The sequence below is a fragment of the Mustela nivalis genome (genome assembly GCF_964662115.1).
Source record: "Mustela nivalis genome assembly, chromosome: 8".
In the NCBI taxonomy this organism is placed as follows: Eukaryota; Metazoa; Chordata; class Mammalia; order Carnivora; family Mustelidae; genus Mustela; species Mustela nivalis.
In genome coordinates this window covers 73,126,827-73,145,312 of record NC_139027.1, presented here as the reverse complement: position 1 = coordinate 73,145,312, position 18,486 = coordinate 73,126,827, and the positions used below count along the sequence as shown (strand labels likewise).

At 39.6% G+C, this 18,486-nt stretch overlaps 2 protein-coding genes across 15 annotated transcripts in view; one reads left to right on the top strand and one right to left on the bottom strand.

The window, feature by feature from the left end:
* Nucleotides 1–798, bottom strand: part of TSGA10 (testis specific 10) — a gene marked incomplete at its 3' end in the record, with an annotated part of 158,005 nt that extends 157,207 nt beyond the window's left edge. For 2 of the 3 annotated variants that reach the window (XM_082746843.1, XM_082746845.1), the window contains exon 1: nucleotides 647–796. In XM_082746843.1, the coding sequence (XP_082602969.1) occupies nucleotides 647–703 (57 nt within the window). In that variant the 5' untranslated portion in view covers nucleotides 704–796. Of the gene's footprint in view, nucleotides 1–646 lie in introns of all 3 variants that reach the window. The other variant, XM_082746844.1, reaches the window with a different exon arrangement.
* Nucleotides 799–967: 169 nt separating this feature from the next.
* Nucleotides 968–15,623, top strand: LOC309872575 (uncharacterized protein C2orf15). 12 transcript variants are annotated; one of them, XM_082746938.1, is made up of 7 exons: nucleotides 998–1,085; nucleotides 1,362–1,538; nucleotides 2,074–2,189; nucleotides 5,413–5,459; nucleotides 6,663–6,740; nucleotides 7,963–8,032; nucleotides 12,723–15,623. In XM_082746938.1, the coding sequence occupies exon 7, from the start codon at nucleotides 12,793–12,795 to the stop codon at nucleotides 13,066–13,068; it is 276 nt and encodes a 91-aa protein (XP_082603064.1). In that variant the 5' UTR covers nucleotides 998–1,085; nucleotides 1,362–1,538; nucleotides 2,074–2,189; nucleotides 5,413–5,459; nucleotides 6,663–6,740; nucleotides 7,963–8,032; nucleotides 12,723–12,792; the 3' UTR covers nucleotides 13,069–15,623. The 12 variants fall into 12 exon arrangements, with proteins under 12 accessions (XP_082603063.1, XP_082603064.1, XP_082603058.1 ...); XM_082746932.1 differs by having other exon boundaries at nucleotides 5,283–5,459; XM_082746931.1 differs by having other exon boundaries at nucleotides 5,283–5,459; nucleotides 6,646–6,740.
* Nucleotides 15,624–18,486: the final 2,863 nt, after the last annotated feature.

Here is an 18,486-nt window from a genome sequence, read left to right as displayed (position 1 = left end):
TGTGTCATCTGTGCAAACCGTTCTTGAAGCCCTGATTCTTGCCTTTAAAAAAATAATAACAATGTATTCCTATGCATATTTAATTGTCAGGTCCATAATCGCCGCTGTTACACTACTTTAGTCTCAAATATTTTTTTCATACGAAACCCAGCTTATCCTGCCTTTCCTGTGTACAATTTCTACTGAAATTTTATGAAATATTCATGCAAATGCCTATGTAATCTCGGCCCTTCACCTCCCAAAGTCTATAAAGAGGCTTGGAAGTGAGAGGCTGGGAGTCAGAAAGGGCAGGTTGAACTACCAAATCTTTGACTTCCAAATCCCTCATTTCCACTCCAAGCGTTTCTAAACAAAACAGTCCCCGCAACAACCATGCGGAGAGCTGCGGCAGGAAGCGAAGCGGTCACCATAGGAACTGGACTCAACCCTAAGCGCCCAAGAAACGACAACAGCGGCAAAGTTTGCTCCTGGAGGGCTTCCCTGGACTGCAGCTCAGCCCGCTACCGTCCCTCACAGCCGTCAAGCAGCGAATCCCCACTTCAGAGATCACCCTCAGCCCCTAATCCCCGTCATATTCTCCCTGTTGCAGGGCCTTCTGGTCCAGGAGCTGCTTTACCCCAACCCGGCGCATCCCTGCTGCCTCTACCTGGAGCTGCGAGTCCCTCCCCGGGTTTCTCCGCCCGTCATCCTCCCCGGAGCTCATGTTGACGACTGGCAAGTTTTGGCCTGTGCCAGGGATCCAGGTCCCTCCCCGTCTCCATCCTCCGCCCTCTTCCCCTCCCCTCCCACCCCCAAATCAACCTGGCCCCACCCCTCTGGAGGCAGAGGAAGGAGGGACCCAGAGGGAAGGAGGCGGGGGCGGTTAGCGTCGGTCGGCGCCGCCGTCGGCCCCGCCCTCACGCTCTGTACCTGAGGGGGGCTCGTCCTCCACCTCCCCGGCGCCTTCGCTCCGCTTCCGTCCCGCGCGCCCCCAGTTCCCGTGCGCACGCGTACCCGGCTCGACCTTCCTTCTCGCGGGGACTAGAAGCCGTGCGTGCGCAGCCACGCACGTAGCGACGCGTACGTCCACCTGCCCGCCGTACAGGGTGCGTAGTAGAGGCCTCTTCGTGGTCCATCCGCGCCGCGCAGGCGTAGGCCCACGCTGCGCTTAGCCTTCCCACACGAGCGTCCCGTCTCCTAGTAACCAGCCGCTGCCCTCTTCTTCACCACTTAATTCCCTGCTTGCGGCTGCACCTGAATAGAACACGCATGCGCAGGGCTGCATCTCCGCCAGCCTCCCTCCCTTGGCTCTAGAACACCTGCTGCTTCGCTATTGCCGCTTTGTAGCTTTTTTTTTTTTTTTTTTTTTTTTTTTCCCCTAGGGATATATTACCGTTTTGGACCCGCTTTCAGTGAACTCGTTACTCCCCAGAGCTGCTTTTGGGCAGTGGGAGGTTGTTGAGCTCTCCTGCCGTGGCAAGGGGCCGGTTTTCAGGGAATCTCCTAGGTTGGGTTCTGCTGCTGCATCCTCTCAGAAGGGAGAAGTTCTTTCTGTTCGGGTAAGGAGCCAGCGAACCCACGACCCGGTCAACCCTGCACGATTCAGTCATGGTTGAATTAGGAAGTGGCAGAACTTCATTGCTATGCAGAAAGGCGCAGATTCCTGACTGGTATTCCTTCTCCACATGCCAGTTCTTCTCCAAGACCCCTTTCCAGAAAAACTGGTGATGATTAACAAAAGAGGAAAGGGTATACTCTCACTTGATATTTAATATTGTATTGATTGTTTGCCTGTTTAATACCATTTACATTTGTCTGCTCCCGAGTAGGAGCCTTCAGTTTTGGAACATTCCTTTAATTTAGCCAGGTGTAATATTTTTGGCCATCCATCTATGTTAAAATTAACCGTATTACCTAAAAGTGGAGAAATTAGCTTTTTAGTGAAAAAGAATGAGGACTGCATTACTCTGCCAAATTTTGGGAGCCCGGCTTGAAAATAAATACTAGTTTTAACATTTCTTAATATGAAATAAACTGTCTTAACCCAAGGGCTTCTGAATTCTAATGGCTTTATCTGCTTGTCTCTTCCGACAGATGAAATAGGTAACTAGATTTTTATAGCTGTTCTCTGATGATCTTGATAAAGTTTGCACCTCTGTATTTCAAATAATTTCACATTTGAAGAGACTAACAATTCCTGTTTTTGCCAGGTGAGTACCCCCCCCTAATATATTGGCAGTCATAAACACGTTGAACAATTTCTTCGTAGAAGTACATTTAATTATAAGGGCCATATGTTTTCCCCATCTCTGCTCTTTCGCCATTACTTGTGCCATTACATCTCCTAGTTTTTTGCATTTATTTCAGCTATCGTATACTTTGTAAGTATAGCTAGACACTAAAATTTACCTTGAGTGTCCTTGTTCTTTTAAACAAAGAAGTCACAGATTTCAAGAGGTACATATAATTATGCCTAACTGATAAAATAAGTTACAAAGAAACATGAACTGGAGCACGTGACTTGCTCAGTTGGTAGAGCATGTGACTCTTGCTTTTGAGGTGGTGAGTTCAAGCCCCATGTTTGGTGTAGAACTTAAAATGTTTTTTTTTTTTTTTTAAGATTTTATTTATTTATTTGACAGAGAGAGATCACAAGTAGGCAGAGAGGCAGGCAGAGAGAGAGAGGAGGAAGCAGGCTCCCTGCTGAGCAGAGAGCCCGATGCGGGACTCGATCCCAGGACCCTGAGATCATGACCTAAGCCGAAGGCAGTGGCTTAACCCACTGAGCCACCCAGGCGCCCGAACTTAAAATGTTTTTAATTAAAATTTCTTTTTTTAGATTTTAAAATTAGGGGTGCCTGTGTGGTTCAGTTGGTTGAGTGTCTGCCTTTGGCTCAGGTCATGATCCCAGGATCCTAGGCCAGTGCAGGGAGCCTGCTTCTCCCTCCCCCTCTGACTTTTGCCCTGTTCATCTTCTCCCCATCTCTCACTGTCTCTCAATTAAATAAAATAAATAAAATCTTTTGAAAAGTACTTTCCTACCTCCCACGTTAGTACTTCTGTAAGGGAAAAAATAAGAAAAGCTTTAGCATTTATGTGCACTATCTAGATGTTACTAAAGATTCTTTGGAAAGACTATAGGGAAAAGGACATTTTAAGGCCAAACCAGGGCATGAAGATTTTCCTTTCTTTTCTTATCAAGGACAGTTAACTTTGTCCCCTAACCCAAGACAGTGAATATTTTCTTCCCTCTCTAGAAGTCCAAAGAGTGGTTAGTGCTCCATCCTGCCTCAACTAATCCTTTTATATACCTGTGCTCTCCAACTGTTACAGACACTCTGTAATTCTAAGGCCTGTGTTTTCTGCTCCCTTAGTTTCCCTCCATCATTTCACAGTCTTCACTATGAAAGACTCTATTTTGGGGTGCCTGGGTGGCTCAGTCCGTTAAGCTTCTCCCTTTGGCTCAGGTCATGATCCCCGTCGGGCCCCCCTGTGTCAGGCTCCCTGCTCAGTAGAGAGCCTGCTCCTCCCTCTGCCCCCCACCCAACTTGTGAGTTCTCTCTGTTTTGTGTATATAAATATTATATAAAAATTATATATATTTATAAATATATATAAATAAATTATATATAAAATTATATATAAATATATTATATATAAAAATTATATGTTTATATATAATTTTATAAATTTATATATAAATCTTATATATTATCTTAGATAAATCTAATATTTATCTAAGTTTTATCTACTTTTATTAATAAAAATTCAAAATGCCACATGTATATGTATTTATATATTTATAATATATATTTATATATAATTTATTTATAATTTATATATAAATATTAAAATATATATTTATATTATTTATATTTAAATTTATAATTTATATATAAATATAAATTTATATAAAATATATAAATCTATATAAATCTATCTTATCTTAGATAAATCTTATATAAAATATATAAATTTATATTTATATATAAATATATAAGATTTATCTAAGATAAGATAGATTTATCTTAGATAAAACTTAGATAAATATTAAATAAGGTTATATAATATTAAATATTTATATATAATATAAATAAGGTTATATAATATTAAATATTAAACAAAATTAGATAAAACTTAAACTTTCATCTGTACTATGTACATTTCAACTTCCAAAGCCACATGGGGCTAGTGGCTAGTATAGAGGACAATAGATAGATAATATTTAAATAATTGAGGAAAGTTCTGTTGGAGAGCGATGCTTTAGAAAAAAATTTTTTTTAAGATTTTATTTATTTATTTGACAAGGACACAGTGAGAGAGGGAACACAGACGGGGGAGTGGGAGAGGGAGAAGCAGGCTTCCTGCTAAGCAGATGCAGGTCTTGATTCCAGGACCTTGGGATCATGACGTGAGCCAAAGGTAGACATTTAACGACTGAGCCACCCACACGTCCCTAGAAGCTTGCTTTTAAGCTTTGTTAGGTCCAAATACTCTTTAGGGCTAATCTGTTCCCTTTCTGAGGACTCTGATCAATGCCCGATATATTAGTTCTTTACATTCAGGCTGGTGGGAACGCCATTCTTGGCCCTGTGCAAGCTCTACAGACTATTCAGCCTTCTCCTTTTTGGTGGTTCTTTCTCAGGCCCCATTAGTTTCCTTACACATGTGTTTCCTATTCAGCCAATCCTCTGCACGTTTCTGGAGCTCTTCCTCTCACTGCCCCTCCTTCCACAAGTTCTAGTGACCTTGGCTTCTATAGACTGAATTTCTGTCTTCTCAACTCATTGAAATAACCGGGCACACTTTGGGTTCCCCCTCCTTGTGCAGAAGACTGAAATTTTCAGGCAGTAAGCACTTACAGGGCTCACCTCGTATATTTCCTTTCTGTCAGGGATTACTCTCCTGCACTGTCTTTTATACATTATCTAAAAACCATGTGTTTTGTCTGTTTTATAACAGTGGTTTGAAATTTAAAAATTGCTTCAGACTGAGGGAACTCTAAGTGTATGAGCCCTAAAGCAGAAGACGGGTTGGCACAGCATATACTTAGGAATGGCAATGAATTCATGGGGCAGAGTAAGTGAGAGAGGTAGGAGTCTGAGAGGACACAGTGTTAGCTGGCATATCAGTCTCCTATTGCTGCTGTAACAATTTACCACAAAATAAACAGCACAAATATATGATATTAAGTTCTGGAGGTTAGGAGTCCAAAATGGATCTCACTAGAGTAAAATCAAGATGTCAGCTGGAAGATTCCTTCTGGGAGTTCTCCGGGAATATCCATTTTCTTATCTTTCCAGTTTCTGCAGAATGCCTGCTTTGTTCGGCTCATGGTGTCCTTTTATCTTCAAAGCCAGCAATAGCCAGTCAGGTCCTTCCCACCTTGCATCATTCTAGCAGTGACATTCCCACCTCTCTTCACCTATGCAGACCCGTGATCACCAGTGATGAGTCCAGGATAATCTCGCCACCTTAAGGTTGGTTCAATGGGAACCTTAATTCAATCTGCAACCTGAATTTCCCCTTGCTATGTGACATATTCACAGGTTCTGGGAATTAGTATGTGGACATCTTTGGGGACCTTTTTTCTGCCTAACACAGCTGGTGACTCAACATGTAGACAATTTGGGTTTCACTCTGACATGGATGGTACCTAGAGCAGAGTGGTGAGCAGAGGATTGATGAGATCTGGTTCATGATTTAAAAGACTCATTCCAGATACAGTCTGAAGAACATACACTGGGAAAGTATAGAAACAGAAACAAGATTCACTGAAGGATTGGATGTGTGGAATGTCAATAGGAGCTAGAAATTACTCCACCAGCAATGCACAGGTTTTCCCATCATCCTATATTCTCCTTAAATCTCCATGTTATCCACCTTTCTAGTATGCCATTCTGATGGTAGTAAACTTGCATTTCTCTGATTCTTAGTAAGTTTGAACATTCTCTTTATGTACTTATTATCTATCTGGGATTCTCCAATCTGTGAATTATATCTTTATACCCTTTGCCCATTTTTCTATTGGATTTCCTTTTTTCTTGTTGGTTTGTAGTTATTCTCATATTCTAGCTGTAAATCCCTTGTCTGCTTTCTATAGCACATCTTCCAATCTCCATCATTTTAACTTTTTTTATACTTTATTGAAGTGCTTAATTATGAGTAGTCAGGTCCATCTGTTTTCTTCCTTATTCTTTAAGCCCTTCAGTTTTTATTCAATAAATCCTTCTCCACCCAAGGTGACAAACATATTGTCCTACACTTTAAAAATTTCATTTATAGTTCTATGATACCACATATAGGTCTTTACTGCATTTGGAGTCTACTTTTGTTTATATCTAAAATAGGGATCCTGCTTTATTTTAATCCCCATGATGAGTCGATATTCACAGTATCATTCTACTAACTTGGTCTATTCTATCCCCCTTTGTTGTATGGTGCCACTTTTACCATATGTGAAGTTCTGGCACATATCTAGGTCCAGATTAGAACTCTGTCATGTTCTGTTGGTCCTTTATTTGTTCCTTCACCTGTACTAAACTGTACACTTTCTTTTTCACTTTCACTTTGTAGCATACCTTAATGATAAGGCAAGTCTCCTGTTGTGTATGTCCAAATTTATTTAGTTTTTAATGGAACTTTATTCTTCCTTATGCATTTAAGATTTTTTTCTTGAATAGCAACGTGAATGTCAGGCCAAAGAGGCCCCAAATACACTTGTTCTCCCTTCGTGTCCACAAGATTCCAGACAAGTTAAGGTGAGACTCAAAGGGCCAAATCTACCTTATTGCTTTTGATCCCTCCTCAATCCCTCTATTAATCTGAAATTTAATGTGCTATTTGAGAATCTGTATGTTACCATTGTTGAATTCAAATGCAGTATGTTGTTGTTTTACAGAGTTGTTACTATTGTTGACTCAACAATGCAGGGGTGGGAGGCACCAACCCCCTGCCCATGCAGTAAAAAATCTGCATATATCTATCAAGCCCCCCAAACTGAACTAATAGCCTACTGCTGACTAGAAGCCTTACCAATAATATAAAAATTTAACACATATTTTGTATGTCATATGTATTACATACTGTATTCTTATGATAAGTAAACTACAGAGAAGAAAAGGTTATTAAAAAAGTCTAAGAGGAAATACATTTACATTACTATGCCGTATTTATTGAAAAAATTTGCATATAAGTGCATACATGTGGTTCAAATGTGTGTTGTTCAGGCGTCAATTGTATATTATTTTTAGCTTTTTTCAACTTTGTATTTTGAAGTTTTAAGCATACAGGAACTTAACAAGAATAATACACTGAACAATTTTTTATCCTTTCCTACCAAACTGAACAATTATTAACATTTAACACATTTATTTTCTCTTCATATCTATCTATTGCTAGGTAATTTGAAAGCAAGTTGTAGATATGATCCTTTACTCCTATTTCAGCACGTATCTCCTAAGAACAAGAACATTCAGTAATATAACCACAGTACAGTTACCAGATTCAAGGCATTTCACATTAATGCAATATTATTATTTAATAAACTATCCATATTCAAAATTTCCAATTGTCCAAGAAATGGCCCTTACGATACATTTCTCCCCCACCTTTGTCTTTTTCTTTGTCTTTGTTTTTCTTTGTTTCTCTTTGTCTTTCATACATTGACATTTTTTAGTAGAGGCTGTTTTATATAATATCTCAATTTGGGTTTATCTGATTGTTTCCTCATAATTAGATTGAAGTTATACATTTTTAACAGAAGGACTTCCTTTTTAAGTAATCAAAGAGGACAGACCAAAGAATAGAAGAAATACAATTTTATTAATTCGAAGATAATATTAGATATATATTTGATGAGAAAAAAATTCACCTTCAGTTTCCAACTCTAAGAAAGAGGTATACCTACATTTTAGAATATCATCAGAGAGATCTGTCCATCTTTTAAAGCCCAACTCTTGACCTTTGGTTCCCTCCTTTCAGAACCTTTCCAAGTCCTCCCTCCATGTTGCACACTCATATCTCCTGACCGATTGGGTATCTATACTAAGAGGTACTGTATCTTTATTGGATTTTTTCTTTTTTTGTACCGTGGTAAAATATACATACAATTTACCATCTTAACCATTTTTAAGTGTACAGTTCAGTGTATTAAGGACATTCAGCATGATGTTAAATCCTTTTAAGGGTAGTTTTCTCTTAGGGTGGGAGGGCCCCCTGTCCCTCCCGCCTGCCTTCCAGCTATCCTTCATCATTTCCCCCTCTGAAGAGGTAACCCTAACTGCTATTAGGGAAGAAGGGTGATGACCAATTGTAGCTACTTCCTGCTGGTCAGGGGCATTGGATGGGTTAGCAGTCAGGGTTCCTCTCATCTCATTCTATCAAGGGGTCCCTTGTAGGTGTCTGGTTTGACTTTTATGTGAGGCTCTACCTGATCCACCATTTGGAATGTGATGACCTTTATTCTGGAAGATATAAAGCTGGTTAGGGCACTTAGGAGGCAAAGCCCAAAGCACAATGCAAGACCGAGTATAGCCAGGGGTCTAGTGAGAGATAGGGGATGTTTTAGTGAACTCCCCCACACACTCTGAGGAGAGGGCAGGAAAAGGGAAACCCATAAGGACTATGATTTTGATGGGCTAAAGGGAAGGTAACATTTAAGAAGAGTTATCTGTGACTTGTATCTTCAAGTCTAGTTTGAGGTCCTTTCTGGGTTCATAAAGGGATTTCAGTTCCTTATTGTTAGTTCCCACTGGGGACCAGGGTTTGACTAAAATAGTGGATACAGGCTTCAAATTTAGGCACTTAGATTGCTATTGGAGTGGCTAAAATCACTGTTTGTATGCCTTCCCAGATAGGTTCTAGCAAGCAGTTGGTAAATATCCCACTTGCTATTAAACTGGTCCCCAGGCCTGGGTTAGAACATCCAAGGTCATTCCCTTTAAAGCTGGGGCATGGAATAAGGTCTTCTTGAGATTTTAAAAAGTTTTTTCTGACTCTGGATCCCACATTAATAGATGGGTACCAGCTGTCTAGGTGTCCAGTTTTATAGTTTTAGATCTTACATTTAGGTCTTTGATACATTTTGAATTAATTTTTGCATATAGTGTTGGGTAAATATCAATTCCTTTCTTTCTTTCTTTCTTTCTTTCTTTCTTTTTTTTTCTTTTTGCACATGGATATCCAGTTTCCCCAGCACCTTTTGTTGAAAATATTGTCCTTTTCTTCATCAAATTATCTAAGCACCTTTGTCAAAAATCATTTGACCATGTATCTGAGGGTTTATTTCTGGGCTCTCTATTCTGTTACATTGGTCTGTGTGTCTACTTTTAGGCCAGTGTGAATCTTCCAGCTTTTCTTCTTTTTCAAGGTTATTTTGTTTATTCATGATTCCAAATGAATTTTTGGATGGATTTTTCTATTTCTGCAAAAAGTGTCACTGGGATGTTGATAGGAATTGCACTGAATGTGTAGATCACTTTGAGTAATATAGACATCTTGCAATATTAGGTCTTCTAATCCATGAACATGGGATATGTTTTATTTATGTCTTCTTTCATTTCTTTCAATAATTTTTTAGTTTTCATCATACAAGTCTTTTACCTTGGTTAATTCCTAAGTATTTTTTTTTTGTTCTATTTACACCATTGTAGATGGATTTATTTTCTTAATTTCCTTTGCAGATTATGCATTGTTAGTGCATAGAAATGCAACTAAAAAATTTTTATTCAAATTCAATTTCATTAACATGTAGTGTATTATTAGTTTCAATGCTAGAATGTAGCAATTCATCAGTTCCATATAACACCCAGTGCTTACTATATCAAGTGCCCTCCTTAATGCCCATCACCTGATTACCACATCCCCTTCCCTTCCCTCTAGCCAACCTTAGTTTCTTTCGTATAGTTAAGAGCCTCTTATGGTTTGCCTCCCTGTTTTTATATTGTTTTATTTTTCCTTCTCTTCCCCTTTGTTTGTCTGTTTCTTAAATTCCACATATGAGTGAAATCATATGGTATCTGTCTTTCTCTGACTGACTTATTTCACTTGGCATAATACTCTCTAGTTCTGTCCACATTGTTACAAATGATAAGATTTCATTTTTGATGACTAAGTAATAGTCCATTACATATATATACACATGACGTATTCTTTATCCATTCATCTGTTGATGGACACCTTGGCTTTTTGCCTATTTTGGCTATTGTGGATATTGCTGCTATGAACGTTGGGGCGCAGGTGCCCTTTTGAATAACTATGTTTTTATCCTTTGGATAAATACCTAGTAGTGCAGTTCCTAGGTCATAGGATAGCTCTATTTTTAACTTTTTGAGGAACCTCTGTACTTTTTTCCAGAGTGGATGCATGAGTTTTCATTTCCACCAAGTGTAAAACGGTTCCCCTTTATTTGTATCCTTCCCAACATCTGTTATTTCCTAAGTTGTTCAATTTAGCCATTCTGACAGGTGTGAAGTGTTATCTCATTGTGATTTTGGTTGTAGTTTCCTGATGTTGAGCATTTTTTTCATGTGTCTGTTGGCCATTTGTATGTCTTCTTGGGGAATTGTCTGTTCATGTCTTCTACCCATTTCTTTACAGGATTTTTTTGGGTTTTGCGTGTAGAGTATGTAAGATTTTGGATACTGGCCCTTTATCTGATATGTCATTTGTGAATATCTTCTCCCATCCTGTAGGTTGCCTTTTAGTTTTGTTGACTGCTTCCTTTGCTGTGCAGAAGCTTTTTATCCTGATGAAGTCCCAGTAATTCATTGTTGCTTTTGTTTCCCTTGCCTCTGGAGAGGTGTCTAGCAAGAAGCTCCTGTGGCTGAGGTCAAAGAGATTGCTGGCTCTGTTCTCCTCTAGGATTTTGATGGATTCCTGTCTCACCTTGAGGTCTTTCAACTATTTTGAATTTATTTTTGTGTGTGGTGTAAGAAAGTGGTCCAATTTCATTCTGCGTGTGGCTGTCCAATTTTTCCAACACCATTTGTTGAAGAGTCTGTCATTTTTCCATTGGATATTCTTTACTGCTCTGTAGAAAATTACTTGACTGCAGAGCTAAGGGTCCATTTCTGGGTTCTCTATTCTGTTCCATTCATCTATGTGTCTGTTTTTGTGCCAGTATCAACTGCCTTGGTGATTAGAGCTTTGTAATACAGCTTAAAGTCCAGAATTGTGATGCCCCCAGCTTTGGTTTCTTTTTTCTTTTCTTTCCCTCCCTCCCTTCCACATCTCTCCCCCCACCCCGCCACCTTTCTTTCAGATTTATTTATTTACTTGAGAGAGAGAATACAGAGATGAGAGAAAGAATCCTCCACAAGTGTGGAGCCTGACACAGGGCTTGATCCCAGGACCCTGAGATCATGACCTGAGTTGAAATCAAGAGTCAGATAATTAACTGAGCCACAAAGGCAACCCGGTTTTCTCTTTCAATATTACTTTGGCTATTGGGGAGTCTTTTCTAGTTCCATACAAATTTTAGAATGGTTTATTCCAGCTCTGTGAGAAATGCTGGTAGTATTTTGATAGTAATTGCATTAAATGTGTAGATTGCTTTGGGTAGCATAGACATTTTTAACAATATTTGTTCTCCCAATCCATGAGCATGGAATGTTTTCCCATTGCTTTGCATCTTCCTCAGTATCTTTCATGAGTATTCTATAGCTTTCAGAGTATAGATCTTTTAACTGTTTGGTTAGGTTTATTCTGAGGTATCTTGTCATTTTTGGTGCAATTGTGAACAGGATCAATTCCTTGATTTCTCTTTCTGCTGCTTTATTGTTAGGATTTAGAAATGTAACAGACTTCTGTGCATTGATTTTATATCCTATCGCTTCTCTGCCTTTTGGCTAAGATCAAATGTGATTTTATATCCTATGACTTTGCTGAATTCCTGTATCAGTTCTAGCAATTTTTTGGTGGAGTCCTTTGGATTTTTCAAATAGAGTATGTGATCTGTGAAGAGTGAATGTTTGACTTCTTTGGTAGGATACCCTGGGAAGCCAACTAGCCCAAGACTCCTGTTTGTTGGGAGATTTTTTTTTTAAAAGAATTTATTTATTATTTGACAAGAGAGAGATCACAAGCAGGCAGAGAGGCAGGCAGAGAGAGAAAGGAGGAAGCAGGCTCCCCGCTGAGCAGAGAGCCCCACTTGGGACTCTGACTTGGGACTCGATCCCAGGACCCTGGGATCATGACTTGAGCCGAAGGCAGTGGCTTAATCCACTGAGCCACCCAGGTGCCCCGAGAGATTTTTGATTACTAATTCAGTTCTTTGCTGATCATGGGTATGTCCAGGTTTTCTATTTCTTCCTGTTTTAGTTTGGTAGTTCATAGGTTTCTAGGAATTTATCCATTTCTTCCAGGTTGCCTAATTTATTGGTATATAATTGCTAATACTATTCTAATTGTTTGTATTTCTTCAGTAATTATTTCTTTAATCCATTAATAATTTGTTAAAAGTTTTTGATAGCAAAAATGATATAATGGACTAAATAGAGAAGTTCTTTTATTTTCTGAAAGGTGACAAAGCATAAAACCGGATAAATTCCTTTTTAAAAAGACTTTCAGAGAATCTATAGAGCCTGCAAACCCTTCCACAAAGAAAATGTGAACACAGAGATGGAAGGCAATTTTGCCTTATATTTTTGGCTTCATCCTCATGATGTTTCATGAAAACAAGCATTGCCATGAGGTTAGTTGAAATTCCCACTGTATTCACTTGTTGTTATTTCTTTTCCAAGCAATCAAGTTGAAGAAACGTTTCCACTACTTAAAGAGGTATCTGCAAACTGTATTTATTCAACCATCCCCATGGGATTTTCCCTTAGTAAATCTGCTACTCAGGTATCTGCTATGCACATGGATTCAAAAATGGATGATCATTTGATGCAAGGAACTGAGAAAAGCAAGTTGGAACCAGTGACTCGATTATTTCAAAACACCAAGAAAATCAGATTAGAAGACACAAACCAAGAAAACTTTACAAGAAGTAAAGAGATTGGCTCAGGATCTCTTTCAGAGAAAACCTCGGGTTCTGTGGTATATGTTAAAGAAAGTGATGGAATAGAAATGACAGATGTGGAATGAAGTTATTTGTACATACTACCAAAGAAACCAGAATTTGCTTTTGACTACGAGTGCATGTTGAATGAGAACTTAACCTTACTAGGAAAACCTAATGAAGGAAGACAATTGCTTATTTTTCACTATTCACAAATCACATTAGGCTGCACTTTTTTGATACATATTTTAAAAAGTTAATTTTTTAGGGGAAAAAAAACTTTCCAAAACTCAAGGCAAAATTCTCTGGTATTACATTCTATCCTTGTCAAAAATTAGAATTTTTTGAATAACAGTATTTAAATGGTACCAAAATATTTTAATTATAATGTATTTCTTTAACAAGTGATCAAAAAACAGTGCCCAAACAATTTGACATCTGTATTTCACACTACATATGGTGTACCAATTTTGTAAGAGTTCTAGTTTGTGATTTTGCTTTACATTACTTTATCTTCCTGCATTTTTGCATTTCTGTTCTATAAGTGATCACTTCAGGTAAACTCTGCAAAAGATCAGTAAATTACATACCTTGTGAAGCATTTCACATTTTAAATCAATCACCCTTTTAAAACTGTTTGCCTCCACATTGAATTCATTTCAAAATTACAAAATAGTTATTTTCAAGTGTAACAGTTTATCTTAGATACTACCGTTTTATACTACTAATACTTAATATAAGAAAACAGCCTAGTGTTAAAAAAATCTTGTTTTATATATATATATGTACAGATACATATATATATCAGTTTCTCATTCTTACTGAAATGTCTAGTAGTTTGAGACAGCAGTATTGTCCCAAGTATTATAAGATGAAATTAAAACCATTTTGTGTCTGGACATATAGTGACCTGTAACTATATTATGTATGTTTTGAACATTTTCCTGTACTTTAATATTTATTGGCTATTTCTAATGCCCAATTGTGAGTTATCTCCATAATAGCCATAAAAACAAAGATGAAAAGGCATCTTCTCTTAGGGGAATCAACATTTTATGAATCAGAAAAACACAAATGTAGTATATTTACAGGGAATATTAAGCTTAGAGCTAAATAAAATTATTGAATGGGATATAAGCCAATAGGATGATGCTTTTATCATTTACAGAACATAATTCTTTGGGACAGAAAAAAAAAAAAACTAAATTATTTCATTTGTTCACGTAACCTGGCACTGTGCTTGTTGCTAGAGATATAGTGGTGAATAAAATAGGCACTGCCATCATAATGTTTACTGTCTGTCTGCCAGAAGATAGAACATCAGACAGTAATTATATAAGATAAAAATTATGATGTGCCATGAAGAAAAAGTAAAATGTCTAGAGGGACAGGACACATAAACTTGATTTTTAATTGTGGGAACTAGGAAGTTTTCTCTAAGGTCATGTCATTTATAGCTTTTGCAGTGAGATAGTTGTCCAAGTAAGATGATGGTAATGGTCAAGGTCTTGAGAAGTAGAGAGAGTCCTGGTGAAGGTTAGCAGGACAGAATGATGGTTTGAAAGTGAGAAGTGAGGAAAAAGAAAGGAATTCCAGCTAAAAAGGCTATGCATGGAGGTTCTCTGGGGAAAAGATTGAGCTCAGGAGCATGGTTTTGGGACATAACACAGTTTCCAAGGCAAGTAGACAGTTATATGTATGGAATTAAAAATATGAATTTTGAAGTTGTATGTAGAAATGGTATTGAAAGCCTTGGGAATGAATAAGATTGTTTAAGGTGCATGTATAGTGTGAGCTAAAGTCCTGAGGAACTCAAACATTTAGGAGCTGGTCAGCATGGGGTAGCTAGCAAAGAGAACTGAGGAATTGGCAGTGAGATGGTAGAAAACTAAGACAAAGTAATGTCAAGATTGCCCACAGTAGTTGTTACAGTGGAGGTAGTCAACTGAAAGGTCAGACAAGGATGGAAAGGTCCATTGGATCCAGCAGTATGAAATGTTGCAGTAACCTTAGCAAAAACTACTTTCCTCTTTTTTTTTTTTTTTTAAACAGGGGCATGGCTCAGATATTTACAGCCTTGTTTTTCATCTCCATGAGTGTCAAAAAGAACATTTGATAGTCATGTTGGGTGCTGAATTTGGGATGATCTTTCATTGTGCTTGATGCCTCCTGCATTGCAGGATGTGAAATACAGTGTCACACTCCAGTCTTTGAGACTATAAAAAATGCAAACATCAATTACTCTCATTGAGAACCACTGCTGCTAAGACAACAGAAAATTGGAATCCCCAAATCCAATCTAACCATAGTTTTAGCAGCCCGCTCAAGAAGGGAATTCCACAAAGACTTCCTTGAAGAGATAGAATGGACCAAGCTCAATAAGGACAATAACCTCACTTAAATGTTCTGGGAAAATTCTACAAGTGGTATCTTAAAGTGACTACTTTTCAGAGTTTTGTTGTTTCTACTAAGATAGCAAATTCTCCATATTAAAAAGTGTACTTCAGCAGAAATAAGGGTGTTAGGAGACTTTAAATCCAAAATATCCATAAAATAAGATATCTAAACCTATTATACATGCATTGGTATTGCATCTATTGGTGTTGTCATGATGCTAATAATAAAAGCTTTCATTTTTTGAGCTAGTGTGACTGTCTTAATTGGGACTCCCAGAAGCTACCTGAGACAAGGATTTCAGGTACACATGATTTTTGAGAGTATGCTCTGTAGGAAAAGCATTTAAGGGAGTGAAGACAGCAAGATGGGGCAACATGAAGAGTCAACTAAGGATGCAGAGCTTAGATAAATTCTTGGCCTGATCCACAGGGTGCTCTAGAAGGACCAGACAGCACAGTTGTCCCGTTACTCACTTTGAGGCAAAGGGTGGGATGATTGTACCCCCTACTGGTCTGGCCTTGGTTGTCACCACAAAGCTGAAGAGGGAAGCTGGAGGGGCAAGGAGGTGACATGAATCACTCAGGTGTCTCTGAGCACAAAAGCTCCTACACTCATGGCAGCTGAAGAATGAAAGCATGGATTAAGGGTAAAGGGGACATGGGCAGGGCACTAACAGTCTTTATTACAGTATAAGACACCTAACATATTATTTTCCTTTTATTTTGAAACAATGTCAAATTTACAGAAAAGTTGCTAGTTCAAAGACCTTTCCCTCTCCCACAACCATCTGAGAATAAGTAGCTGACCTCATTCTTCCTCAACCCTGAATAATTTCTATAATGATTTAAAGAATTTTATTTATTCTTTATTTCTACTTTTACTGAAAATGTAATTGACATGACATTGTATTAGTTTTAGGTGTATGACATAATGATATTTTGTATGTATACAATGCAAAACAATTAACATAATAAGTTAATATCCATCACCACAAGAACTTTTGAGATCTACCTTTTAAATATATAAGACAATATTGTATAGACACCACACTGTAAATTAGATCCCCAGGACCTATTTATCTTATACCTGGAAGTTTATACCTTTGACCACCTTGACCCATTTCACCCTCATCCATCCAAAAAGCACTATTGATGGAATAGGGACAGAAGAAATGTTGGAGGAGGCTGCTTATGAATGGGAAGGAAGGAAGTAGATACTGAATGTGCAGCAAGTCCTTGAAGAAGCTCTGCCCTAAAGGGAAGTAGATGGGATAAAAGGTGGAAAAAGAAGTGAGGTCACTGGAGGATTATGATGAGTCAGAGTTTACATCTGAGCATCAGTGGAGAAGGTGCAGTAGGAGAAGGGTTAAGAATAACCAAAGGACAAAAGTGGCGCCTGGGTGGCTCAGTGTGTTAAGCCTCTGCCTTCGGCTCAGAACATGATCTCAGGGTCCTGGGATCAAGTTCTGCATCCAGCTATCTGCTCTGCAGGGAGCCTGCTTCTCCATCTCTCTCTGCCTACTTGTGATCTCTCTCTGTCAAATAAATAAATAAAATCTTAAAAAAAAAAAAAATAACCAAAAGACAAAAGTCTCAAAGCAGAAAGGAGGGAATGGGATTTTCAGAGAAATGAAATTTAGGGAAACAGTTCTGTGTGGCTATTTTTAATAACTAGGAAAATTCCTCCTGCGGCTCACTCTGTACCCAATTTTTTCCATCTGCATAATACAAGAAAGGAGCTCAGAGTGACTTCAATCAAAAGGGTAATGGCAAATGAGGAGCCACTGTATCTTTATTGTTGCTTTTTAGGGAGACCCGCTCAGAGTCACCAAATTGTGAACCCTGGAAGCTTCTAATTCCAAGATACAAGTCTTGGTAGTTTTCTATTCGAACTGAAAATTTTCACTTCTGTGGAAGATTGAAAAAGATGACTCCAAATTATTTGGGGTCGTCTCATTAAGAGGTGGAGTCCACTGCTCCACCCTTTATTTTCGGCCTGACTCTTGCTCTGGACAATAGAATTGTGGCTGCAGTGCCTTTTCCAAGGCTACACCTGATCTGAGATGTCCCAGCAGCCACTAAGTGTCAACTGCCAAGGGCATGAATATTCAGGACTATTCTGGACCTTCCAGTTCAGCCAACCCTGGTTGAATAAAGCTCGGGTGAAACCATATAAATGTTAGAAATAAGCCGTTTTAAGCTGCTGATGTTTGAGGCAGTTTGTTATGCGGCAATAGTTAACTGAAACTTTGGCTTGCTGGAGGAATTGCCCCCATCTGGCTGGGCAGAAAGTATTTTCTTGCCAGCCGCAGATGGGTAACATTCATTAGCCCCAAAGTGTGTGTTTTCTGACCCCCTCCTACCAGTTACCATCTCTCCACTGGGAATAGCAGCGTTTATTCCTTTAAATGCAACCTATCTTTTAAAACGGATTTCAGTCTCCTCAGCTTCCAGCTGTTGTTACGTGATCTTTGCACCATGAGCAGATGCGCGAAGACCTGATTCCAGGCCTCAAGTTCAGTAGGTGTTTGCTGGTCTGGAGCCTGGAGGGGCCAGTGAGCTGACGGCCCCGACTTCCTGGCGCCCTCCCCCTGGCCTCGCTCCGCGAGCGCCCTCCCCGCCCCCCAGCTTGACCCAGCCAACCTCCTACCTTCGCCCTGGTGACTGTTAGCTCTGCGCCGTCACACGGGGACCTCCATCGGAACGGGGGGCGCTCTGACTTTCCATCCTACCATTGGAACGTGGCTTGCGTCCCCGCCTCTACTCTGGCTTGGCGCCGACCGGGGGGCTCCAAAGGCCCCTCGGGAGCCCCGCGGGCAGCGCCAGCCCCAGCGCGGAGCGCCCGAGAAGAGCGAGGCCGGAGGAGCGCAGCCCCGCCCCGGCTCCCGGCGCAGCCCCTCCTCCTCTCGGCGTTTCCGGCTGGCGGCGCTCGCTGCCTGCTGACCGCGGGGTCACACGCGTCCTTCTCCCGCACAACCGCCGCGTGGCCGTGGGCGCCACCGGAAGCAGCAGGTGGGCGAAGCTGGAAGCGGGGCTCGCGGGGCGCTGGGGCGGGCAGCCTTTTGGGGACGGGGGACGGGGAACGGGGGATGGGAGGGGCATGGGTCC